General features: G+C 48.6%; 1 protein-coding gene across 4 annotated transcripts in view; it reads right to left on the bottom strand.

Moving 5' to 3' along the window:
* washc2c (WASH complex subunit 2C) overlaps window positions 1-26,911 on the bottom strand; it is a 59,479-nt gene extending 32,568 nt beyond the window's left edge. For all 4 annotated transcript variants that reach the window (XM_078199702.1, XM_078199703.1, XM_078199704.1 and 1 more), the window contains exons 1-14: window positions 26,864-26,911; window positions 26,151-26,309; window positions 20,649-20,786; window positions 19,088-19,252; window positions 15,581-15,646; window positions 13,774-13,947; window positions 10,688-10,781; window positions 6,868-6,923; window positions 6,195-6,260; window positions 4,115-4,213; window positions 3,930-4,017; window positions 3,743-3,817; window positions 1,363-1,478; window positions 81-153 (exon numbers count right to left, since the gene is read on the bottom strand). In XM_078199702.1, the coding sequence (XP_078055828.1) occupies window positions 81-153; window positions 1,363-1,478; window positions 3,743-3,817; window positions 3,930-4,017; window positions 4,115-4,213; window positions 6,195-6,260; window positions 6,868-6,923; window positions 10,688-10,781; window positions 13,774-13,947; window positions 15,581-15,646; window positions 19,088-19,252; window positions 20,649-20,786 (1,210 nt within the window). In that variant the 5' untranslated portion in view covers window positions 26,151-26,309; window positions 26,864-26,911. The remainder of the gene's footprint in view (window positions 1-80; window positions 154-1,362; window positions 1,479-3,742; window positions 3,818-3,929; window positions 4,018-4,114; window positions 4,214-6,194; window positions 6,261-6,867; window positions 6,924-10,687; window positions 10,782-13,773; window positions 13,948-15,580; window positions 15,647-19,087; window positions 19,253-20,648; window positions 20,787-26,150; window positions 26,310-26,863) is intronic.
* Window positions 26,912-27,169: the final 258 nt, after the last annotated feature.

Raw genomic sequence — 27,169 nt, 5'->3', positions numbered from 1 at the left:
GCAAAATTGATGAATTTGTTTTTGGAGAATCCCCAGTTTAAATGCGTGCAGCTATATGGAACACTGGCCTCGACACTCACCATTATCCACAACCGGCTTGACTTCTTTTTCTGTTTCGAGTTCTTCCTTTGGTGCCTCAGCAAAAAGGTCACCCTGGGAACAAAAGCAGCATTTTTAACCAATTAATTTAATGGAGGAACGTGTTAACTTCTAAACCTCGTACTCAGTCCAGCCTTGTCCCCCGAAACCCCAGCCCAGGAGTCAAAGGGACCAAGAGATAACCAGAAGCTCCCAGAGGTCTATCCCCATAAACCTCGATTCCCTTACCGATTAAAAATCTGTCCATCTCAGCCTTAAACATATTTAACCCAGCCTCTACAGCCCTCTGCGGGGAAGAATTCCACAGATTCACCACCCTCAGGAGAAATTTCTCTTCATCTCTGAAGATCGTAACCACTCAAGTGCAGGTTTTTCTTCCTGAACCTGTTGCTTCCCTTGGTTAATCACCGTGAATTGGTGTCCTCTCGCTCTCCATCCTTCCGCCAACAGGAATCTTCTTGCTCTCTGCTCTGCCTGGGCACCTCATCATTTTGTACACCCCCACCAAATCTTCCCCTCCCTTGGCGGAACAGCCCCAGCTTCTCCAACCTATCCTCGTAACTCGAGTCCCCCATCCCCGGAATTATTGTGAATCTTCCCTCCACCCTGTCCTTCCTAAAGCTCGGATCCAATCTTGGGCACCAATACTCCACTTGAGGCCAAGCCAGCATTTTATGCAGCTTCATCATCACTTCGTTGCTTTTGTACTCGACATGTCTCTTCACGAAGCCCAGTATCCCCTCGACTGGGAGACGGGAGTGCTGTAACCTGCAGTAACAGATTAAATAGCACGCAAGCCCAGCCACCAGCTTTAATATCTGGATCTCAGGATGCTGAACAATTTATACTTAGAAAGCCCCAATGAGCATTACGGTACGGTGGCACAGCGGGTTAGCACTACTGCCTCACAGCGCCAGGGACCTGGGTTCAATGCCCGGCTTGGGTCACTGTCTGTGCGGAGTCTGCACGTTCTCCCCATGTCTGCGTGGGTTTCCTCCGGGTGCTCCGGTTTCCTCCCACAGTCCAAAGATGCGTAGGTTAGGTGGATTGGCCATGCTAAATTGCCCCCTAGGGTCAGGGGGACTAGCAGGGTAAATACGTGGGGTGGCGGGGAAAGGGGTTGGGTGGGATTGTGGTCGATGCAGATACGATGGACCAAATGGCTTCCTGTACTGTAGGGATTCTATGATTAGTCGGCTAGTTTATATTACAGGCTTCTTTTCAATAAGTGAAGTTTCTAAACAGCAACGTCTCAGTACTAACCTCATCACTGTCAAAAAGACCTTTGCCTCCGCTGAAGAGACCACCTTTGCTGCAAAACGGAGAATAATCGTCATCTTCATCGGCAATCTCAGACGTGAATAGGTTCTCATCATCTTCTGATAGAGAAAGAAAAGTCTGCTGTAACGAGTGATCACAGACATTCCGATAAACTACTGTCTAAACTCTAATCATCATCACTTTTATATCCCATTCCCCTTGCTATTGTAACACCAAAGTTCCATTGGCCTTCCTAATCATTGGCCGCACCTACACACTAACCTTTCCTGATCCATATCCCAGAATCCCACCTCTCCGCAGCCTGCAGCAGTCTGGAGGAACCAGGGGCTCATCATTCTCACAGCATCAAAAGCACTGGCTTCCACTTCGAATCAGAATCCCCACAGTGCAGGAGGAGGCCATTTGGCCCATTGAGTCTGCACTGACTCTGTCAGGGTCTCTTACCCAGGCCCACCTCACCACCTTATCCACGTCACCCCCACACATTTCCCATCGCTAATCCACCTAACATAGAACATAGAACAGTACAGCACAGAACAGGCCCTTCGGCCCACGATGTTGTGCCGAGCTTTATCTGAAACCAAGATCAAGCTATCCCACTCCCTATCATCCTGGTGTGCTCCATGTGCCTATCCAATAACCACTTAAATGTTCCTAAAGTGTCTGACTCCACTATCACTGCAGGCAGTCCATTCCACACCCCAACCACTCTCTGTGTAAAGAACCTACCTCTGATATCCTTCCGATATCTCCCATCATGAACCCTATAGTTATGCCCCCTTGTAATAGCTCCATCCACCCGAGGCAATAGACTTTGAACGTTCACTCTATCTATCCCCTTCATCATTTTATAAACCTCTATTAAGTCTCCCCTCAACCTCCTCCGCTCCAGAGAGAACAGCCCTAGCTCCCTCAACCTTTCATCATAAGACCTACCCTCCAAACCTGGCAGCATCCTGGTAAATCTCCTCTGCACTCTTTCCAGTGCTTCCACATCCTTCCTATAGTGAGGTGACCAGAACTGCACACAATATTCCAAATGTGGTCTCACCAAGGTCCTGTACAGTTGCAGCATAACCCCACAGCTCTTAAACTCCAACCCCCTGTTAATAAAAGCTAACACACTATAGGCCTTCTTCACAGCTCTATCCACTTGAGTGGCAACCTTCAGAGATCTGTGGATATGGACCCCAAGATCTCTCTGTTCCTCCACAGTCTTCAGAACCCTATCTTTGACCCTGTAATCCACATTTAAATTTGTCCTACCAAAATGAATCACCTCACCTTTATCAGGGTTAAACTCCATCTGCCATTTTTCAGCCCAGCTTTGCATCCTATCAATGTCTCTTTGCAGCCTACAGCAGCCCTCCACCTCATCCACTACTCCACCAATCTTGGTGTCATCAGCAAATTTACTGATCCACCCTTCAGCCCCCTCCTCTAGGTCATTAATAAAAACCACAAAGAGCAGAGGACCAAGCACTGACCCCTGTGGCACTCCGCTAGCAACCTGCCTCCTGTCCAAACATTTTCCATCCACCACCACCCTCTGTCTTCGATCAGATAGCCAGTTACCTACCCAATCGGCCAACTTTCCCTCTATCCCACACCTCCTTACTTTCATCATAAGCCGACCATGGGCGACCTTATCAAACACCTTAGTAAAATCCATGTATATGACATCAACTGCCCTACCTTCATCAACACACTTAGTTACCTCCTCAAAAAATTCAATCAAATTTGTGAGGCACGACTAACCTCCACATCTTTGGACACTAAGGGTCATTTAGCACGGCCAATCCACAACCTGCACATCTTTAGATTGTGGGAGGAAACCGGAACATCCGGAGGAAACCCACGCAGACACGGGGAGAACGTGCAGACTCCACACAGTGACCCAAGGCCGGAATTGAACCTGGGTCCCTGGTGCTGTGAGGCAGCAGTGCTAACCACTGTGCCTCCCTAGGTCAGAGGATGGTAGAGTTTTGGAACTCCCACCAATGGCAGTTGGTGCTAGATCAGTTTCTATCTTTAAATCTGAGAGAGATAAATTTGAAGCAAAGGTATTAAAGGCCATGGGCCAAAGGTAGTATATGGAGTCAGATCAGATATTAGCCATGATCTCATTAAATGGCAGAACAGGCTCGATGGGTTGAATGGCCTACTATGCTCCTATCAGTTGTCCAATGTGGGACTGTTCCAGAAAACATGAGTTAGCCGACAGACCAAACTCCACTACCGTGACGAATAAAGTTCCAGTTAGGACGTTCTCACAGACTGCCCAGAGGATGACGGAACTATTCACCAACACTCATCCCTCATCTTCCCGTCAGAATCAACTGGTCCAAACCTTGTTGCTCACCTTGCCGTTTCGCCTTTGGAGCTTCCTTTTTGACCTTTGTTCGACTCTTCTTTGCTGGACCTCCTGAAGTCAAAGCTGTGAGGGAACGAACAGGAGGAAATCCGGAATGAGATTGGGAGAGGCAGATCACAGAGAGAGAAATCCATTGTTCCCCCGCCCACTCCCTCCCAAAACCACCAATAATTACTCGGGCTGTCTTCCTCTGGGGCCTTGGGGCTTTCTCCTTGAATCCGTGCCGCGAGCTCTTCTGCAAAGGAGGATTGTCCCATCTTCCTCTGCAGGGAAAAGAAGGTGGAGATTAAGCCAGTCAAAGCCGTCCTTTTAAAATGATTCCCACCAGTACGAGTATCGGAGAGTGAAGAGCCCACTCACCGTGCTGGTCAAATCTTCATCATCCTCCTCTTTATCCGACTCGTGAAACAAATCAGAATCTTCATCTTCATCCTCGTCACTGATCAGCTGCCGCGGTTTCTACAACAACAACAACTTGCATTTATATAGCACCTAAAATGCAGCAGCAACACATCACGGCGCTGCGCGGGAGCATTACCAGATGAAATCCGACCCTGCGCCGCATGAGGAGGTAACGGTGACAGGTAACCAAAAGCTTGGTCAAAGGGGTAGCTTTTAAGAAGCATCTTGAAGGAGAGAGAGAGAGAGGCGCCCAAGGAAGGAATTCCAAAGCCTCTGGGCCGAGGCAGGGGAAGGCACAGCTGCCTTGGGCGGAGTGCCGGGCTGCGCAAGAAGCCAGGATGTAGGAACACGCAAATTCTCGGCCGTTTTTGGGGTAGGAGGTCAGCGATCAGGAGTCAACAGGCTCCGGGGAGGATTTGAAAACAAGGATGAGAATTTTTTTTTAAAATCAAGGCTTTTACAGAATAAAATGATTCCAAAACACTGCTTAAAGGAGCGAACAGTTACTCGAGAAACCTGCAGAGATTTTAAACCACATTGAAATTGCATGATCCGCAATCGCTTCATTGCTAACTGTACGTCTGTCCTTATTTTTGCAAGTGTGCTTTCCAACTTATTAAATACAATTCTTCTACGATGCTAAAGTTTCCTGTAGCCTCACCTATCCTCAGACAGCAGACAGCATGGGCACAGGCCATAAAGCGAATCAGCCAGGCCTGTGGCGGTTGCTGCAACCCATCTTTCCTGAATGCCGACCCTACAGCTCCGATCACCACACTACAGGAAAGATGTGATTGCAGAGATTCACCAGGACGCTGCCTGGGCTGGAGTGTTTCAGCTGTGAAGAGAGGCTGGATAGGCTGGGGTTGTTTTCCTTCGAACAGAGAAGGCTGAGGGGGGGGGGCCTGATTGAGGTGTACACAATTATGAGGGACATAGGTCATAGGACGCAGAGAGTGGTTGGGGTGTGGAATGGACTGCCTGCAGTGATAGTGGAGTCAAGACACTTTAGGAACATTTAAGCGGTTATTGGATAGGCACATGGAGCACACCAGGATGATAGGGAGTGGGATAGATTGATCTTGGTTTCAGATAAAGCTCGGCACAACATCGTGGGCTGAAGGGCCTGTTCTATGTTCTAATAGGTAGGGGAGATGGGGAGAAATCTTTCCCAAGGGGTCAATAACCAGGGGGCCCAGATTTAAGATAAGGGGCAGGAGATTTAGAGGGAATTTTGAGGAAAAGCTTTTTCACCCAGAGGGTGGTGGGAATCTGGAACTCGCTGCCTGAAAGGGTGGTAGAAGCGGGAACCCTCACGACATTTAAGAAATATTTAGATGAGCGCTTGAAATGCCAGAGCATGCACAGCTCCGGTCCAAGTGCTGGAAAATGGGATTAGAATAGATAGGTGCTTGATGGCTGGCATAGACATGATGGGTCGAAAGGCCTCTTTTGTTGTTGTAAAACCCTGACACTATAACAGTGTCATGTGACCAGGCAGCGTGGCTATGAGAATATGAGCTGTGGGCTGTCTCTCGTCACTCAACGTCACTCCACCCTGCGAGGGGGCTTTGCTGTGGTGTAAGGCACAAACTTCCTCAGCTTTTCTGACTCATTGCAGACACAGGTGGCCAATGTTTTCAACCAGGATTCAACTTGCCAGGGCAGTCAGGAGCACTGACCTTTGTCCCTTCTCCACCCGGGGAGCAAGGCAGAGACCTTGCTCTGAGGTCCCAGAGTAACTGCTGCCCCAGCTGGGATCAGTCTACCCGGCAGAGGCTGAGCATGCAACCCGAGCTCCTAGTCTGTACGTGTTTGGTACTCGCACCAGTGTATTTTACCCCTTAATTTAACAGAGACAGTCAGAGGGAGTTTGGATTTGAAAATATAATCATCCCTTTTAAGATCTAAACATGGTTAAAACATGAATCAAATAACATACTTGTAATTTGTTTAAAAGTTTCTCGTGAAACAAGTGGCAGAAATGAATCGTTCTAAAGCTTCAAAGACAACATGTGCAGCCGTGATAAATACATACGTGAACCGACTTTAGTGGCTTCTGCTCATCATCCTCGCTTTCACCCACAAAGTCATCCCCGGACTCCTGTAGAGGTTGCACAGAACAACAGTCCAGTGACTAACAACTGTTTGCCGCGCGTACCAGCACGCACACAGGCACACACAAGCACGCACACAGGCACACACAAGCACACACACAGGCAGACGCAGGTGGGTGAATGATGTGGGAGCGTCCGATTCTCAATAACATTTGGATTAATATGAAGGATTAAACAGTTTGAGTAGGTGAGTGTTGGGTTCTGCGGAGTTAGGATTTCCTCCGGGTGCTCCGGTTTCCTCCCACGGTCCAAAGATGTGCGGGTTAGGTTGATTGGCCGTGCTAAATTGCCTCTTATTAGGGGGACTAAGCTAGGATAAATGCGTTGGGTTATGGGGATAGAGCCTGGGTGGGATTGTGGTCAGTGCAGGCTCGATGGGCTGAATGGCCTCCTTCTGCCCAGTACGATTCTATGATCTGCAGTTGGAAGCTGAAATGTTTGAAGTGAGCGCATTCCTAATGGTTAACCACAACCATAGCATGATACCAGCACGGGGACAGAGATAGCTCCTGGGTACTGCCCGCAACCCCGCGCCACCCGGGTCGGGCAGGCACCGATACGCGCTTCTCCATTAACCTCTTCCTCTCTGCTCACCTCCTCCTTTTCCTCCTCGCTCTCAATGACACTGCCATGTTCACTGTCCACAGACGCTGTACAAAACAGAAGGAATAAATTGAAAAGATCACAGCAGGGAAATCATTACGGAAATCAGTAACTTATAAGATGGCATTGAGCAGGAGGGGATGTTTTCATATTTTAAACACAAATTGACAAGGTGGAGTTTTCTCGTGAAGGGACGGATTGAAGCGAAAATCGCTTTCAATTTTCCTTTGCCAGATTTCATCCCAGTTTTCCACCAACTGAAAGATGTGACTGAGTTCGCTGTGACCACAGGAAGAGAAGATTCAAGCATCAACCCGAAAGTCAACCTCAAACGCACCAAGAATTACCCCTTCCTTCAACTCCTGCTTCACCAACACCAGTAAATTCACTGCTGGAGAAGGGAATACTCTCCCATTGCTGGAACACAGGGGTTAGGGTGGACATGGCCAGTTACACGGTCAAACTGCCCACTACAGCATTAATTCAATTCAACACAGCCTGGAATAAAGAGCCATCAGAGATGGTGAACGGCTACTGGACTGCCACGGAAACCAAATTCACTAATGTCTTTGAGGTAAGGAAATCTGCTGCCCTCACCCAGCCTGGCCTACGTGACTCCAGCCCCACAGCAATGGGGTCTTAACTGTCCACTGAAACAACTGAACAGGAGGGGAGTCACTTGCTGCAGGATTCCTAACCAGAGCAGGTCAGAGGCTAGGAATTCCGCAGCAAGTAACTCACCTCCTGACTACCCAAAGCCTGTCCACCATCTACAAGGCACAAGTTAGGAGTGTGATGGAATACTCCCCACTTGCCTGGATGGGTGCAGCTCCAACAACACTCAAGAAGCTCAACATCATCCAGGGCAAAGCAGCCCCGCTTGATTGGCACCCCATCCACAAACATCCACTCCCTCCACCACCGACGCTCAGTAGCAGCAGTGTGTACTATCTACAAGATGCACTGCAGCAACTCACCAAAGATCCTCAGACAGCACCTTCCAAACCCGTGACCACGACCATCTAGGAGGACAAGAGCAGCAGATCCCTCGGAACACTCCCACCTGGAGGTTCCCTTCTAAGTCACTCACCACCCTGACTTGGAAATATATCACTGTTCCTTCTGATAACCAGCAAGTTGAATAAAATTATTTTTTTTCTTTTTATTCGTTCATGGGATTTGGGCATCACTGGCTGGGCCAGCATTTATTGCCCATCCCTGAGAGAATTTTAAGAGTCTGGAGTCACATGTAGGCCAGACTAGGCAAGGACAGCAGGTTTCCTTCCCGAAAGAACATGAGTGAAACAGATGGGCTTTTACGACAATTGACAATGGTGTCATGGTCACCAGTAGACTTTTAATTCCAGGTTTTTATTGAATTCAAATTGCACCATCCACTGTGGCGGGATTTGAACCTGGGTCCCCAGAACATTACCCTTGGCCTCTGGGTTACGAGTCCAATGACAATACCACTACACCACTGCCTCCCCACGAATAAAATGATTAATTCTTGAATGCAACAGTAAGGGTCAATCATTAAGCATCTTACTCTGCATTGGGTGGTTTTTGCAACACTTTAAAAGTCTAATGTTCTTGAAATGACTCAACCATTCCATACAATGTAGGTTGCCTGGTTTTAAACATCATTGCAATGTTGGGGGTATCGATTTCCATGTGGCAGCCACTTTTCTTTTTAATTTCATTCATGGGATGTGGGCAGCGCTGGTTGCGGGCAAGGCTCATCTTTGTTGCCCATCCCCAATTGTCCTTGAACAGAGTGGCTTGCTGGACCATTTTGGATGCCATTGCTATGGGCCTGGGGTCACATGTAGGCCAGACTGGGCAAGGACGGCAGGTTCCCTTCCCTAAAGGGCAGGAGGGAACCAGCAACAACAATCGACAATAGCTTTATGGTCACCATTACAGAGATTAGCTTCCAACTCCAGATTTTTAATGAATTGAATTGAAACCCATGGTGGGATTTGAAGCCGTTTGCCCAGTGCATCAATCTGGGCCTCTGAATTACTAATCTAGAGACATTGCCACCACTCCACCTTCCCCCGAGGGGGGATACCAGAGTGTGGTCAGTTTGATCGGTCTCTGGGGAAGTACAGTTGATGCACATTTCCTCTGGCATCATCATTTCTTGATGCAATGAATATTGATTCTGAATTAAATGAAAGACAGACTGAAAACATTAAGCTATAAACTTTCTGCTTTCAGGCTCTTTGAATAGTCAACCTCCATTTACATCATCCCAGTTAGGCCACAAAGATTAACGGTTCAGTAAATTTGCAGATGCAAGTAACAGATTCCCAATTTATCATCGCGAGACAGCACAAAGAATGGAGACTGCAATATTTATCTAATTGAGAGAAGATTTGATCATCGTTGTCTGATTTCAAGAAGAAATTAGATATAGATCTTGGGGCTGAAGGGATCAAGGGATATGGAAGAAAGGGGGGAATCAGGGTATTGAATTCGATGATCAGCCATGATCAAAATGAATGGCGGAGCAGGTTCGAAGGGCTGAATGGCCTCCTCCTGCTTCTAGTTTCTATGTTGCAGTTATGGACCATTTTAAAGTTGCCAAAATCATGCTCTTCACAAATGAATGTGTTGTTACATGGAGTGGTGAGGAAGGCCTTCCAGATGAACTGTTTGTGAAGGACTTGTTCTCATGGTTCAGAGGGCAAACCAAACTGACCAGTCACTGTACTGTTTCCCTGCACAAAAATGAGTTATGCTCTTTGTATGGTGGGGTCAGTGGAATTTGGGGGGGGGGGGGGGGGGGGGGGGCATAGGGGACAACCCTCTTCCCTCCGCAGCCTGGTCACAGCTACTGGAACATCGGCATGCCTCACATTCAGCAGATTGTGGGAATATTCCCGAGTCTGCAGCAGACCCCGGTGTCTCTGTGATGGGAAACCTGGGCACACGGACAGATTGTTAGCCTGACTCTTAAAGCCCTCACCAGGAGAGAGAGACCCAAGGCCTTCAGCCTGGCTCCCGGCTCCTCTAACCGACCATCAGCTTGGCTCGGGGTGGCTCTGCCTGGAGTTGTACTTCGGGGAACAGAGCTCTCGGTGTTGTGGGAACATGCAAACCTTCCCACCATGTCACGGTGGAGTCCCGAGGGATGATGCTGCATTTTCCAACGTTTCCCCATCCAGCCCCATTTCCTTACCATCGCCACCCGGTCGCAAAATGGATCTTCTTGCATGGAGCTTCACCTCATATAACCAAACCTGGATCCTTTCCTCCCCCGGAAAACCCTGTCACTCCAGCCACTTCTCACACACACATTGCTACAATAGTTGCCAGCACCAGTCTTGGAAGCTCTGCTGCTTTTGAGCACAAGGCTCCCTCTTTCCCCCACCTCCCCACAAGCAATTGCCGGCAATTGTTAACCACAGACCAGATCCTTCGGCCCTAACTCCAACTTTCTCCTCAATTTCCCTCACATGCTGAACTCGCGGGTCAGGATTTTCCAGCCCTTTCCACTAGCGGATCTTCCAGTCCAGCCGAAGATGACCCCTTTCCCCGCAAGTTACCCGCTGGTGGGACGAGCAAACAAAGCTCCCCAATGCTCTTGCCCATGACATGATTCAAGATAGAAATGTAGAATAGCCTGGAGCTTACTGTTCCCGAACTGGCACAGTTTATGGTCTGGTTTCTGTGAAACAGGGTGCGAACCTTTGAGGGTGACTGAATGAGTGACCAATACAGAATACTTTATCAGAGACGGTAGGCATGAGATGGGCACGATTCCCTGGAACAGATAGTTCCCTTTTCACCCCAACTTCAGTACCTTCACTGGAGAGGTCACCCAGGCCAACATCCTCCTCCTCCATGAACTGTTGAGAGCCAATGATATAAGGCAGGGGCCTGTCAATGTACAGATCCTGGAATCGACACAAACAAAGCCAGTACATGTAACTGTTACTTAACACGTTTAGAGAGAGATCACCAATTTCACACCTTCTTCAAGCACAATTAGGTTAAGCGTCCATGGGGAGTCTCTGCCCTCCTAATGGCTAGGTGGAACTTCAAACACATCATGATCCAGGCTGACAATCCAGTGCAGTACCGACAGAGTGCTGCCCTGTCAGAAAGTGTGCCATTCGGATGAGATGTTTAACCACAGCCTTAACAGCAGAGTATCACCACACGGAGGCACCATCTCCTTCCAAGGGCAATTCAGATGGTCAACAAATGCGCTTTTTCCAGCGTCCCTTGCATGTGGAGCATAATACATCATGTACATAATACATACCATGATACATTAGAACGGCCAAGCTTACAGCTGGAAATGGTTTTGCCCCCCGCAATTTATCATGGCTAATCAACCTAACCCTCACCTTCAGACTGTGGGAGGAAACCAGAGCATGCAGAGGAAACCCACGCAGACACGGGGAGAATGTACAGACTCCACACAGACAGTTACCCGAGGCTGGAATTGAACCCGGGTCCCTGGTGCTGTGAGGCGGCAGTGCTGACCACTGTCACCATTCGGCCCATCAAGTCTGCTCCGCCATTCAATCATGGTTGATATTTTTCTCATTCTCCTGCCTTCTCCCCATAACCCTTGATCCCCTTATTAATCAAGAACATATCTATCTCTGTCTTAAAGACACTCAATGACCCAGCCTCTCTAGCCCTCTGTGGCAATGAATTCCACAGATTCACCACCCTCTGGCTGAAGAAATTCCTCCTCATCTCAGTTTTAAAGGAGCATCCCTTCACTCTGAGGTTGTGCCCTCTGGTTCTAGTCTCTCCTGATGTGGAGATGCCGGCGTTGGACTGGGGTAAACACAGTAAGAGTTTTGACATCACCAGGTTAAAGTCCAACAGGTTTATTTGGTAGCTAATGGTATTTGCTACCAAATTAACCTGTTGTTAAAACTCTTACTCTAGTCTCTCCCACCAGTGGAAACATCCTCTCCATGTTTACTCTATCCAGGCCTCTCAGTATTCTGCAAGTTTCAATTAGATCTCCCCTCAATCTTCTAAACTCCATCGAGTGTAAACCCAGAGTCCTCAAATAAGCTCCCCTTCAATGTGGATTCCTATCTGGGATGAGAGAGAGCAGGACAGGTAGTGACGGAGAAAAAGAAACAAAAAGGAGAGAAAGAAAGAGGAAACAAAACAAAATAGATTTGAAACAACTGCCAAAACTCCAGGACATGGGGGAATGAAGTGAGTCCCCTCCTGGTTCAATGGGAGCAACCAACCCCACCCAAGTCAGGAGTCTATGGTTTCAAACCCACCCCCCCTGGACACAAGTTACTGAAACCTTGGACACAAACATCAGCGCTGCACTGTCAGAAGGGCCATCTTTCAGGATGAAACGTTAAATCGCAGCCCCCTGGGGTGAATGTAAAAGATTTCACAGCACTGCCCGAGGAAGAGCAGGCGAACTCACCCACCATGTTTCCAAAGGTGGAAGTATGGTAAACTGCGAAGAGGACAGCGAAGAACCTCAAAAGGACATAGACAAATTGGTGGAGTGGGCAGATTGGTGGCAGATGAAGTTCAGTGCGGCGAAGTGAGGTGATTCATTTTGGTAGGAAGAACATGGAGACACAATATAAAATAAGGGGTAAAATTGTTACGGGGTACAGGAGCAGAGGGAGTTGGGTGTACATGTGCACAGATCACTGAAGGTGGCAGGACAGGTGGAGAGAGCAGTTAATAAACATATAGTATTCGGGGCTTATTAATAGGAGCATAAAATACAAGAACAAGGAGATTATGCTGAACTTATACGAGATCCCAGCTGGAATATCGTGCACAGTTCTGGGCGCCACACTATAGGAAGGATGTGAATGCATTGGAGAGAGTGCGGAAGAGGTTTACAAGAATGGTTCCAGGGATTGAGAAACTTCAGTTATGAGGATAGATTGGAGAGGTTGGGACTGTTCTCCCTCGAGAGAAGGTAAAGAGGAGATTTGATGGAGATGTTCAAGATCATGAGGGGGGCTGGACAGAGTAGATAGAAGCATTCAAAAGAGCATTAGGTAATATTTGAATGGGAACAATGTACAGGGGGATGGGGGAAAGGCAGGGGAATAGCGCTACGTCACAATACTCGTTTGGAGGTGGCGCAGACACGATGGGCCAAACGGCCTCCTTCCACGCCGTAACAATCCAGTGATGCTCCGACTAATATTTAGCCTTTAGTCGTCGCTGAAACAGTTATTTACCACACTCCTTTCCAAATTAGCTGCAGCATTTCTCCACAGGGACTAGATTTCAGAAATACTTCACTGGACTTCAAATACTTTGGGATTCATGAGGTTACATACACAAACTTATTCCTTCTCATCGGAGCACACACCTGTGTGAGAATGAGAATCATTGGTTTACTGTTCTGCTTGCAGTGACTTAGTGGATTACAAGTGAGGCAACTGGGACGTAAACATTATCCTCATGACCCCGACCTCCTCAAACACCAGGGGCAGGACCAGCCACGGCTCCGGAACAGTGATGCTAGAAAATACACGGGACGTTAGGATGGGGCAATATCAGGTTGCCCTGTGCTGCTTCCTGACTTTCCACAACGTACGCGACCCCAACCACACCATTCCCACTCAGACTGGAAAGAGGCTGCCTGTGTCCTCATGGCCACCATACCCGAGCAAGTTCCAACGTTCCAACAGACCACACGAGTGGACTGTGGAACGCTTTAGGATGTCACCCAAGGCTATCTTTCTAGAAGTCAACATCATCAGGAGAGAGAGAGCAGCAGAGAAGTAATGAAAAGCTGAGGTGGGACAAGCCAGTTTGCAGCTATGATTAACGGATTCTCAACACGGTGAGGGAATCAGGCAGACACGAGGTTCAATTCAATGAACAGAAACTCGATCCCCCCCAGTTGCGTCCGTCACCATTCACCTTGGGCTCCAGCAGATGTTCCACCCTCTCGTTCACTTCCTCATCCTCGGAGTCCGAGTTTCCCGCTTTGATGTCCAGTTGCTCGAAGGCAGACTCCAGGACTCTCAGTCCGTGGCGCACAGCTTCCTGGACCTTGGGTATTAGCTCCGCCTCCTTCTGCTCCCGTGTTCTCTCCTGCAGGAAACAAACACTTCAGGACCACGGCGAGAAACTGGGTGTGTCCAAACTAACATTCAAAAGCACAGCATCACACAGTTAGTCTCTCGGTCCCAGGTAACCTTTTAACCACTGGAAACAGTAACATCTACATCAAGATAAAACAATTCTCAACATTAACGCTTTGCCACTTGTACGGTGGTTTTGTATGTTTTAAAAAAAATTTATTTACGGGATATGGCCAGCATTCATTGCCCATCCCCAATTGCCCTTGAGGAGGTGCTGGTGAGCCGCCTTCTTGAACCACTGCAGTCCCCGAGGTGTAGGTACACCCACAGTGCTGTTAGGAGGGAGTGGCAGGATTCTGACCCAGTGACAGTGAAGGAACGGCCGATATATTTCCAAGTCAGGTTGGCGTTCCCAGGTATCTGCTGCCCTTGTCCTTCTAGATGGTAGCAGTCGTGAGTTTGGAAGATGCTGTCTAAGGAGCCTTGGCGAGTTACTGCAGTGTGACTTGTAGGTGGTGCATATAGCAGCCACTGTTCATCAGTGGTGGAGGGAGCGAATGTTTGTGGGTGGGGTGCCTATCAAGCGGGGCTGCTTTGCCCTGGATGGTGTTGAACTTGAGTGTTGTTGGAGCTGCGCCCATCCAGGCAAGTGGAGAGAATTCCATCACACTCCTGACTTGTGTCTTGTAGATGGTGGACAGGCTTTGTGAGGTCAGGAGGTGAGTTACTCTCCACAGGATTCCTAGCCTCTGACCTGCTCTTGTAGCCACTGTGTTTATATGGCTGGTCCAGTTCAGTTTCTGGTCAATGATAAACCCCAGGATGTTGATAGTGGGGAATTCAGCATTGGCAATGCCATCTCTCTTGTTTGAGGTGGTCACTGCCTGGCATTTGTGTGGCGTGAATGTTATTTGCCACTTGTCAGCCCAAACCTGGATAGTGTCCAGATCTTGTTGCATTTGGACATGGACTGCTTCAGTATGAGTCATCGCGAATGGTGCTGAACATTGTGCAATCATCGGCGAACATCCCCACTTCTGACCTTATGATGGAGGGAAGGTCATTGATGAAGCAGCTGAAGATGGTTGGGCCGAGGACACTACCCTGAGGGACTCCTGCAATGATGTCCTGGAGCTGAGATGATTGACCTCCAATCACCACAACCATCTTCCAATGTACCAGGTACGACTCCAACCAGAAGAGGGTTTTCCCCCGATTCCCATTAGTTCCAGTTTTGCTTGGGCCTCCTGGATACTGAAGCCACACTCTGTCAATGCAGCTCCGATGTCAGGGGTTGTCACTCCCACCTCACCTCAGGAGTTCAGCTCCTTTGTCTATGATTGAACCAAGGTGTTAAAGAGCCCCAGAACTACAAATACACAACAAGAGCAAGCAAGAACAGGAACTCTGACCGACTGATCCAGATGGCCAGCCCAGAGAGGAACTAATGGCAACAGCAGCTGCTAACGAACTTGCTGGCTCCAATCGGGTCCCAGTACAGACTGGGTTAATCTGAACGAAACCATTGTGCAGCGTATGAACCAAGTCAGCACAAATGGCCCAAAACTTAAAAACAGAGCAAAACAATTGACATGTGAAAACAGGAAGTTGCTCTAGCCTGGTTAAATGGTTCAGTCACGTACCGGCTCAACTGGTTTCCCTCCACTCTCTGGCCTCGCCGCTTCTTCCACTTCTTCATCATACACCCTCTGTAACAACAAATCGCCACCGATTGCTTCCACATTTCAGAAAGAAAACACCACCAAAAACCCACAAATCAAACAATGCCAATTCACCGCCTCCCAACGCTACCCGGGGGAGGAGGGGGGGGGGGGGGGGGGGGTTAACCACCTCCCAACGCACCCGGGGTATATTAATTGCTGCCTCAGTACTCAGGACTGCAGAGCAGAAACAAATGTGGACTGAGTGATCCAGATTTGATTAAAAGCTTCCTGTCTGTGGACTGTAAGCAAAGTTCCTAATGGGAGCAAGTTAAACACAAAACAACCTGTAATCAACAAACATGAGCCCCCTTTGGATGGCTGGTACTGAAATACCCCACTGGTGCTGAAAAGACGGCCAGTGAAATTTGGGAGTGAAGAACATCGCAGGGGCAAGGTGGAGGGGGCTTTACTCTGCATCGCACCAAGCTGTAATCATGTACATGCTCGACAACGCACAAGGCCACACCGAGCAGCAGTGATTAGAACAAAAATAAATTAGCAATGCCGCTTGGGACCTGCTCAAACCAACTAATTCAACAATCCGGAACATGATGGACTCCTCTCAAACTTAACCAGATGAGATGAAGCAGACACAAAACATTTACTCCTAACCCATGAAACATAACCACGATGGCACGGTGGTTAGCACCGCTGCCTCACAGCGCCAGGGACCCGGGTTCGATTCCCAGCTCAGGTCACTGTCTGTGTGGAGTTTGCATGTTCTCCTCGTGTCTGCGTGGGTTTCCTCCGGGTGCTCCGGTTTCCTCCCACAGTCCAAAGATATGCAGGTTAGGTGGATTGGCCATGCTAAATTTAGTTCCTTCTGTTTGGTGTTTCCTTTCTTAGTTCCTTCTGTTTGGTGTGTGTAAAGGTTTGAAAATGGATGTTGCTCGGCCAGTGAATAAATGGGGGGGGGGGGGTGAATAAATCGATGGACCTTCGCTTGGTGAGGAATTATAATAAGTTTAACAACACCAGGTTAAAGTCCAACAGGTTTATTTGGTAGCAAAAGCCACACAAGCTTTCGAAGCTCTAAGCCCCTTGAAGGGGCTTAGAGCTTCGAAAGCTTGTGTGGCTTTTGCTACCAAATAAACCTGTTGGACTTTAACCTGTTGTTAAACTTCTTACTGTGTTTACCCCAGTCCAACGCCGACATCTCCACATCATGAGGAATTATAATACAGAACAGAATTATTAATAGATTAAATTTAGATGGAGACCAGCCGTACATAAGAAATAGGAGCAGGATTAGACCATTCGGCCCATCCAGCCTGCTCCACCATTCAATACTATCATGTCTGATCTTGAGTTTCAACTTCACTTTCCTGCCCGCTCCCCATATCTTTTAATTCCCCCAGACACCAAAAACCTGTCTAACCCCAGCCTCAACTATATTTAATGATGGAGCATCCACAACCCTCTGGGGAAAAGAATTCTAAATATTCACAACCCTCTCAGTGAAGAAATCGCTCCTCAACGGAGTTCAAAGTGATCAGCCCCTTATCCTGAGACTGTGCCCGCATGCTTTAGGTTCCCCGACCAGCAGAAACAATCTCTCAGCGTCCATCCTGTCAAAACCCCCTTCCAATTTCTGTAGGTTGCAATGAGATCGCCTCTCAATCTTCCAAACCAGAGACTACAGCCCCAATTTTCTCATCATAGGACAACTGGGGTGGCACGGTGGCACGGTGGCTAGCACTGCTGCTGCACAGCGCCAGGGACCCAGGTTCAATTCCCAGCTTGGGTCATGGTCTGTGTGGCGCTTGCATGCTCTCCCAGTGTCTGCATGGGTTTCCTCCGGGTGCTCCGATTTCCTCCCACAGTCAGAAAGACCTGCTGGTTAGGTGCGTTGGCCGTGCTAAATTCTCCCTCAGTGAACAGGCGCCAGAGTGTGGCGACTAGGGGATTTTCACAGTAACTTCATCGTAGTGTTATAATGTAAGCTTACTTGTAACAGTAATAAACAAACTTTAAACGTAAACTGTAAATCCCTTCATCCCAGGGACCACAGTCTAACTAAACAGTGGAAGACACTCAAGGGGCTGAATGGCCTCTTCCTGTTCCTATGTTAAGTTATTGAACACTTGGAGGTCAGGTGCACATAGCTTGGATACAGAGCAAAAAGCTCCCAGTCATTCTCGATCCAGCATCATCTGTTCTGTCTCGTATTTATTCCACCTCTTCATTATCCAACGAGAGGGGAAATCACTTGCACTGCCTGGTCTTAGCTGTCCTTACTTTCACACCGTGTGCTCTTACCCTCTGCTCTTGAGAGCTTCTGATGTTCGGAAATAAAATAGTCAAGACACTGCAACATCGCAAATATTTCTGATGATCTTTTCAGGAGAGAGGTTTCCCATGAAAGATGTGGAAGTATGTCCAGTTAGCCAAACCAAATACCTTTTTTTCCTTCAGGGGACACGGGCATCACTGTTAAGAGACTGGGAATACAATGGCCTAGTGGTATTATTGCCGGACTATCAATCCAAACACTCAGCTAATGTCCTGGACACCCGGGTTCGAATCCCGCCACGGCAGATGGAATTTGAATTCAATTAAAAAAACATCCGGAATTACGAATCTACTGATGACCATGAAACCATTGTCAGAAAAACCCATCTGGTTCACTAATGCCCTTTAGAGAAGGAAATCTGCCGTACTTACCTGGCCTGGCCTCCATGTGACTCCAGAGCCACAGCAACATGGTTGACATTCAAATGGCCTCAGGCAACTAGGGATGGGCAATAAATGCTGGCCCAGCCAGCGACGCCCATGTCCCACAAATGAATAAACAAAAATTTATTGCCCATCCCTAGTTGCCCTTGAATCGAGTGTCTTGCTCGGCCATTTCAGAGGGCAGTTAAGAGTCAACCACATTCCTGTGGGTCTGGAGTCACATGTAGACCAGACCAGGTGAAAACGACAGATTTCCTTCCCTAAAGCACATTAGTGACCCAGATGGGTTTTCAACAACAGTTATTGTTGAAGCAATGATAGTTGCCATGGTCACCATTACCCAGAGTAGCTTTTACATTCCAGACTTGTTTAGTGAGTTTAAATTCCACCGGCCATGTTTGGATTTGAACCCTGCTACCCCCGAGCCTCTGGATCACTGGACCAGTGCTATTACCACTACACCATCATCTGGAGATTCACACTAGATGGTGATGGATTGGGTCCCAGCTCGGAAAAGGCTCCGTAGAAGCCCAGATTGTATTCAGGGAACAGAAGGTTGACAGCAATCAAGACATTTCCAGGGGCTAGAAGAGGTGAGCACACAATGCAAAGGTCTACCTCTGGCCTGGTCCCTGCGGCGCGCACGCACACGCGCTCTAAACCGCTCCCTTAAACCACGCAGACTGCCCCGTCATCCGTCCAAGGTGGGCTCGGAACAGCAAGGAAAGCGGCACATGCCCCCGTACTCACATTTTCGATGAACTGAATGTTTGATAGCATCAGGAAATCATTGAAAACGTTATGGAGGCGCGAGTCCGTGGCCTTGGTGCGCTGAACTAGGCCATCGAGCTGCTTCTCAATCTCGTGCGTGCGGGACAGCATCTGCTGCGAAAAATCTTGCAGAAATAGGAGCAGCTGTTGACAGACAATAAATCATCACTTACACACGCACGTTCACTTAGAATCACCGAGACCATCTCAAATAGCCAGTCTTGTTACACCTCCTTACCACAAGTTCCCATCGCTAACTGCCCTTCCCCACACCCATCCGCACGCCTCCCCCCCCCAACCAACCAAACCCAGGGGGTGGACATTGCTACTGCTGAAGATCTTGAACTCAAGTGATTGGCTGTTCCTGGGGCCCAAGCTCAATCCACTGGGGTGTGGTTTATTCTTTCATGGGATGTGGGCGTCGCTGGCAAGGCCGGCATTTGTTGCCCATCCCTAATTCCCCTTCAACTGATTGGCTCGTTCAGTCATTTCAGAGGGCAGTGAAGAGTCAACCACATTACTGTGGGTCTGGAGTCACATGTAGGCCAGACCGGATAGGGACGGCAGATTTCCTTCCCTAAAGGACATTAGTGAACCAGATGGGTTTTACAACAATCGATGCTAAGTAGTTTGATGGTCACCGGTACTGACGCTTTCAATTCCAGATTTACGGACTGAATTTAAATTCCAGCAGCTGCCGTGGTGGGATTTGAACCTGTGTCTCCGGAGGGTTAGCCTGGGCCTCTGGATTCAGCGATATTACCACAATATCATTGCCTCCTGCAGCACAAACAACATCCTGTCCTTCCCTTAGGCGGTGTTGTCATGCTCCCATTTAGTGACAGTTCAGTGTCCAGTGTGGTAAATCATAGCAACAGCCTGAAACAAAGGGTCAAAGGGCATCCAGCGATTGGACAACATATACTGTTCGCATTTCAGTCTGCCCAACACCACGGAAGCTGCATTGTGGTTTGGGGATCATAGAATCCCTACAGTGGAGGAGGCGGCCATTCGGCCCATTGAGTCTGCACCCACATTCCAATGGAGCATCTTACCCAGGCCCTATCCCCAGAACCCCACATATTTACCCCACTCATCTCCCCTATGAACACTAAGGGACAATTTAGCATGGCCAATCCACCAAATCTGCACATCTTTGGAGTGTGGGAGGAAACCCACGCAAACACGGGGAGAACGTGCAAACTCCACACAGACAGTGACCCAAGGCCAGAATTGAACCTCAGTACCTGGCGCTGTGAGGCAGCAGTGCTAAACACTGCGCCACCCCCTCCCGTTTGCGTGGGAGACAAGAAGCTGTCACTTTAAGGAGGCACAGCAATTTAAAGGGACAAACACAGGCAGAAGTCCACACGCTCACTCCTCCAAAGAGGCGAGCACCATACACGGAAAGTGGAAGGAAACCAGAAATAGTCACAAGGATTGCAGCATAAGTCTTGCACGTTACACAATGAATGCAGCCAAAGACAGGAACAGGAATTAAGCTTCTATTATTGTGGCGAACTGCGATGGCAGCACTTACCCCAGCGTCCGCACCAAGGGACCAGCTCCCACTGGCTTTGTGGATTTCATCCAAACTCCATGGTCGCTCCCAGACAGGCTCAGCCTCACAGCCGTTCTGTCCCAGGGCACTGTTACCGGTCACCGAGGGCCCATTCATCTATCACAGGAGAACAAGTCGTTAACGCTGCGCATGTTCAGGGGCTGGCAATTAGCAGCATTGACAGCACGACACAGAACCTCAGGGAAACATATGACATGGAGAGAGCACACAGAACAATTAAAATTCACAACACTGCTCTTTGTCTGCTCTCAATTAGATTGGTGCCACTGCTTGCTTTAACCGCACGGAGGAATCTTAATCAGTGAGGGCACGCAAAAGGACATTTTTCTATAATTTAATGTCGACTACCCGCTGCTTCTAAAACTGTTGCAGAATTGAAATCATTAACCATTTACTGATTGACTACTGTGACATGGTTTTAGTATATGGTACAAAGATGTACTTCTGAGTGGCGCGGTGGCACCATTGTTAGCAGTGTTGCCCCACAGCGTCAGAGACCCGGGTTTGATTCCAGACTCGGGTCACTGTCTGCGTGAAGTTTACACGTTCTCCCCGTGTCTGCGTGGGTTTCCTCCGGGTGCTCCGGTTTCCTCCCACAGTCCAAAGATATGCGGGTTAGGTTAAGCGGCCATGTTAAATTGCCCCTTCGTGTCCGGGGGGTTAGCAGGGTAAATACATGGGGTAGGATTGCGGTCGGTGCAGACGCGATGGGCCGAATGGCCTCTTTCTGCACTGCAGGGATTCTATGACCATCCTATGATTCTAGCGGGGATTTACCGAGCTTGGCAGCAGATTCCTCGAGGAACCTAAAGCAGGCAGTAGCACCAATCTAATCAGATAAAAAATAAAGAGCAGCCTTGGGAATAAAGGAAAAACAGAACCCAAAATGCCAAGGTTCCAACCTGCGATGCCGCTGTTGCTTCGAATTCACAAGAACATGCGAGCGTTGAGAGATAATTCAGCTGGGCATGCTTTGGATAATTGTGAACTAAAGTCCACAAGTATCAACTGGCATCCATCAGATAGGCTTTCGACAAAGTCTCACATAACAGACTACAATATAAAGTTAAAGCACATGGGACTGCAGGCAATGTCTTGAGATGGATAGAAAACTGGTTAGCAGATAGGAAGCAAAGAGTTGGCATAAATGGGTCTTTTTCTAATTGGCAGTCAGTATCTAGTGGGGTTCCACAGGGATCTGTGCTAGGACCCCAACTGTTCACATTATATTTTAATGATTTGGAAGAGGGAACTGAATGTATTATATCCAAATTTGCAGATGATACAAAGTTGGGAGGGAGGGTGAGCTGTGAGGAGGATGCAGAGATGCTTCAGCGTGATTTGGACAGGCTGAGTGTGTGGGCACCTGCATGGCAGATGCAGTATAATGTGGATAAATGTGAGGTTATCCACTTTGGTAGCAAGAATAGGAAGACAGATTATTATTTGAATGGGTGTAAATTGAGAGAGGTGGATACTCAGCGAGACCTTGGTGTCCTTATGCATCAGTTGCTGAAAGTAAGCGCGCAGGTACAGCAGGCAGCAAAGAAGGCAAATGGTATGTTGGCCTTCATAGCGAGAGGATTTGAGTATAGGGATAGGGATGGTTTACTGCAATTGTACAGGGTGTTGGTGAGACCAGACCTGGAGTATTGTGTGCAGTTTTGGTGTCCTTATCGGAGGAAGGATGTCCTTGCTACAGAGGGAGTACAGCGAAAGTTTACCAGGTTGATTCCTGGGATGGCAGGTCTGTCATATGAGGAGAGACTAAGTCGGTTTGGATTATATTCACTGGAGTTTAGAAGAATGAGAGGGGATCTCACAGAAACTTGTAAAATTCTAACAGGGTAGACTCAGCGAGAATGTTCCCAATGGTGGGGGAGTCCAGAACTAGGGTCATAGTTTGACAATAAGGGGTAAACCTTTTCAGGACTGAGGTGAGAAGAAATTTCTTCACCCAGAGAGTGGTGAATCTGTGGAATTCACTCCCACAGAAAGTATTCGAGGCCAAAATGTTGTGTGATTTCAAGAAGAAATGAGATAAAGCTCATGGGGCTAAAGGGATATGGGGGGGGGGGAAGGTGGGATCACGATATCAAATTTGATGATCAGCCATGATCAAAATGAATGGCGGAGCAGACTCAAAGGACCGAATGGCCTCCTCCTGCTTCTAGTTTCTATGTTTCTATACCTGAAGGAGTTTCACGGGAACATTATCAGACAAACATTGGTGCTGTCATGTAAGGAGATATTGAAACAGGAAACCAAAAGTTTGATCGAAGAACAGACAGCGAGATGGACGCAAGAGTATAAGAAATAAGAGTAGACCATTCGGCCCATCAAGCCTGTTCCACTATTCAATACGATCATGGCTGATCTTGGGCTTCAGCTCCATTTTTCCACCCACTCCCCCAGGACCAAAAAAACTGCCTCTCCCAAACCCTAAATCTGATCAGTGATGGAGCATCCACCACCCCCAGGGTGGGGGAATTCCAAAGATTCACAATCCTTTCATTAAATTAATTTCTCCACATCCGAGTCCTGAATAACCAGGCCCCCTTACCCTGACACCATGCACCCTCCCCCCAGCCATGTTTTAGCTTCCCAGACCAATGGAAGCCATCTCTCAACATCCACTCTATCAGACCCCTTTCCAAATTTTGTAGCTGTCAATGAGATCGCCTCTCATTCTTTTAAACTCCAGGGAAGTTTAAAGTTTTAAAGTTTATTTATTAGTGTCACAAGTAGGCTTACAGTAACACTGCAATGAAGTTTCTGTGAAAATCCCCGAGTCGCCACACTCCGGCGCCTGTTCCGATTCACTGAGGGAGAATTTAGTGTGGCCAATACCTAACCAGCACGTCTTGCAGACTGTGTTATTGACCCAATTCACAGACAGGCAACCTCCTTGTGCCAGGGACCAATTGAGTGAACCCGGGCTTGTACCCTCTATCCTTCCTTAAACGTAGAGACCAAAATTCCAAAGATGTGCGGGTTCGGTGGATTGGCCATGCTAAATTGTCCCTTCATGTCAGGGGGATTAGCTAGGGTAAATGCATGGGGTTACAGTGATAGGGCCTGGGTGGGATTGTGGTCGGTGCAGACTCGATGGGCCGAATGGCCTCCTTCTGCACTCTGGGGATTCTATGATCCGATGCACACGGTGTTCCAAATGTGGTCTCACCATAATCCTGTACAATCATAGCAAGGCTTCTTTATTCATGTACTCCAATCCCCCTGCAATAATGACCAACATGCCACCCCTAATGGTCTTGCTGCACAGAGATTTAGGGGCTAGATGAGAACACTGTTGGTCTGGACAGCTGAATGCAAAGCCGCCAAAGATACTGTGAAAGCAATCAGGCACACGAAAAGCCAGAATCGGAGGAGCACAGACTTCTGAGAGTTGGAGATTAAAGAGAAAGGTCAGAGGGAGGGGAGGTTATGGAGAGATTTAATTAAAAAGGATGGGAGCACAGGGAGAGAACCAGAATAGTCAATCTGAATGTAGGAAAGGCATGAATAGAGATGCCCTATTTTAAGGTAGATCAAATAACCAAATAAATCAAATAAACTGCGGGACAAATTAAAGTGACAGCCCCTTAAAGCGACACTGTTTCAAACAAAAACAAATCACAAATGAGACTTAAATCAAACTGAAATGTGGTTAATGGGGTTGATAATGCAACCCAGTCCCTGTGGTGCCCAGCGGGCATGGAAGGCCTCGAAGGTGCCAGTGGACACCATGTGCTCCCTCTCCAGGGACCACCAAAGTGGTAGAAGGGCAGACAGTCGGGTCAGACGACCCCCTCGCTCTCCCGCTGCCTGGACCTGTTGGAGGTAAGTTTGGCCACGCCAAGGTTCTCAAAGAGGTTCCCCCTCCTTCCCCTTCCGCACCGGGTGGCCACCGATCAGGAGCGTGGAGCTGACGTGCAAACAAAACCGTAACAAAAGGGAGTGCGGTGTAAAACAACCTATACGCACATGGTCCACACACTCCACAAGGCCACAAAGAGGGCTGGCATCTTGGAAGTCCATGAACTGATGCAACCTATGATGATATGGGACTGCTGGTGCAACACCCTCCACCCCAGGTCCCCGATGTTAAGAGGGAGGACTCCTCTGTAGAGGGACCTGCAAGGAGTTACAAAGACCCCTCAGGTCTACAAGCCGGAGCTCCACATCATAATTCAAGCCATACACCTTGTGGAAAAAATACACCACCAGGGCAAAGTCCACGTTTGTCTGCACTGAACTCAGTGACATTGAACATTGATCACGTTAAACCTCCTGTCCAGCTTTAATCAGGACTCATACAAGCCTCGCACTCCGTTTATTTCAATATTTTCAATCCTTTTCTGCAAGCCCTTTGTGGGTCTTCCCAAAGAGGATGGTCACATAACCATACCCTTCAACCAATCCCCAGTCCAAAGGTGTGCAGGTTAGGTTGATTGGCCATGCTAAATTGCCCCTTCGTGTCCAGAGATGTGTAGGTTAGGAGGGCTAGCGGGGTAAATGAGTGGGGTTATGAGGATAGTGCCTGGGTAGAATGCTCTGTTGGAGGGTCAGTGCAAACTCCACAGGTCCAATGGCCTCCTCCTGCACTTTAGGGATTCTATGATTTAAAAAATTACACAACTTTGCGCTTCTCGAGTCAGGAGTCAATGGCAGTGCAAAATGAAACAATTGCCTACTTGTTTTTTATTCGTTCATGAGGTGTGGTCATTGCCGGCTAGGCTAGCTTTTGTCACCCATCATTAATTGCCCCTTAAGAATGTAAGCCAACATCTTGAGCCACTGCAGTTCACATGGTGTAGGTGCAGCAACTGTGCTGTTAGGGAGGGAGTTCCAGGATTTTGATCCAGCGACAGTAATGAACACCCAATGTCAGCAACAAGCTGACTCCTGTGTCAGGTACAGCAATGGGTAAACAAAGCCCCCTGCACTGGCTCAGAAGGGCACTCCAACCACACCAGTGTCACGTTTTCCTTTTGCCCACATCAACATTGCTTACTACTAGAATAAATTTGTAGCACTGGGCTGTTTATTTCATAGAGGCTCTTGAATATCGATGACCATGGCCTGTTTTTAACAGCATAAAGTCAAAGTTGGGACTAACTTCTCGAGGCGAGCTCACAACGGTGGCACACTGGTTAGCACTGCTGCCTCACAGCGCCAGGGACCCGGGTTCGGTCACTGTCTGTGCAGAGTCTGCACGTTCTTCCCGTGTCTGTGTGGGTTTCCTCCGGGTGCTCCAGTTTCCTCCCACAGTCTGAAAGACGTGCCGGTTAGGTGCATTGGCAGTGCTAAATTCTCCCTCAGTGTACCCGAACAGGCACCGGGAGTGTGGCGACTAGGGGAATTTCACAGTGACTTCATTGCAGTGTTTAATGTAAGCCTACTTGTGACACTAATAAATAAACTTTAAAAAACACCAGACAGTTCAAGTCAATGTCTTACCTTGGAGGGCTAACTGTTGCTCACCATCACTGCAGGTGAAATGGTGAAACACTGACCCAATGGGATTGTAGATCAGAAGTTTTACCAGGGTAACCGATGGACTGATGGGCAGAATGTTTCAAAAAGATGTTTTATTCCACTCGCGATGGCATCTGGGGTCTACAGAACAGAAACATTATCACCATCAATCCCTGTACAGGCGCCAGCCGCCAACACTGACCACCAACCATCACTTAGCAACCCAATCCTCTATCACAGGAGCCTCCCGCCCCCGCCCCCCCCCCCCCCCCCCAGACAGGAATGTGGGGGGGTGGGGGGAGGGGAGCATTCAGCAACTCAATGTTCAAGCAGCTTATCCTACAGGATGTGGAGGTCAGGGGGAGGTGAGGGGTCGGGGGAGGTGAGGGGTCGGGGAGGTGAGGAGTCGGGAGGATTTGGGGGAGGTGAGGGGTCAGGGAGGTGAGGGGTCAGGGTGAGAGGGGGTGTTGGTGCTGACAGTTCACAGCTGAACCCTCAATGGAAGCTCTGTGGCTGTGGGGGGTAAATAGACCGCCCCCACAATGAGGGCAGGGGGAGAGGGGGCAAGAAGGGAGGCACAAGGGAGGATAGCAAGGGGGAAGAGGGGGGACACATTGGGGTATCTCCCCCCTCCCCCATGGGTTTCCCTATTTGCCTCAGGACCCGCTGCCTTGTCCCGGTTCCCCCTCACTCACAGCCTCCTGGGTCCCGCGCAGCCGCTCCAGACTCGTCACATGACCGAGGAGCACGTGATCACTGCCAGGGGGCGGGACCACTGAAAAGCACCGCCCCCTCCGCAATCGCAGCCAATCAGTGAGAGTGCAATGCAGCCAATCAGTGAGAGAGAATGTAGCAACGCAGCCAATCAGTGGGAGTGCAATTTAGCAATGCAGCCAATCAGTGAGAGAGCAATTTAGCAATGCAGCCAATCAGTGAGAGAGAATGTAGCAATGCAGCCAATCAGTGAGAGATAATGTAGCAACGCAGCCAATCAGTGAGAG

The sequence above is a fragment of the Mustelus asterias genome, chromosome 28, assembly GCF_964213995.1.
Source record: "Mustelus asterias chromosome 28, sMusAst1.hap1.1, whole genome shotgun sequence".
Taxonomy (NCBI): Eukaryota; Metazoa; Chordata; class Chondrichthyes; order Carcharhiniformes; family Triakidae; genus Mustelus; species Mustelus asterias.
Note: the sequence above shows the minus strand (reverse complement) of the source record. Positions and strands in the feature narration are given on the sequence as shown.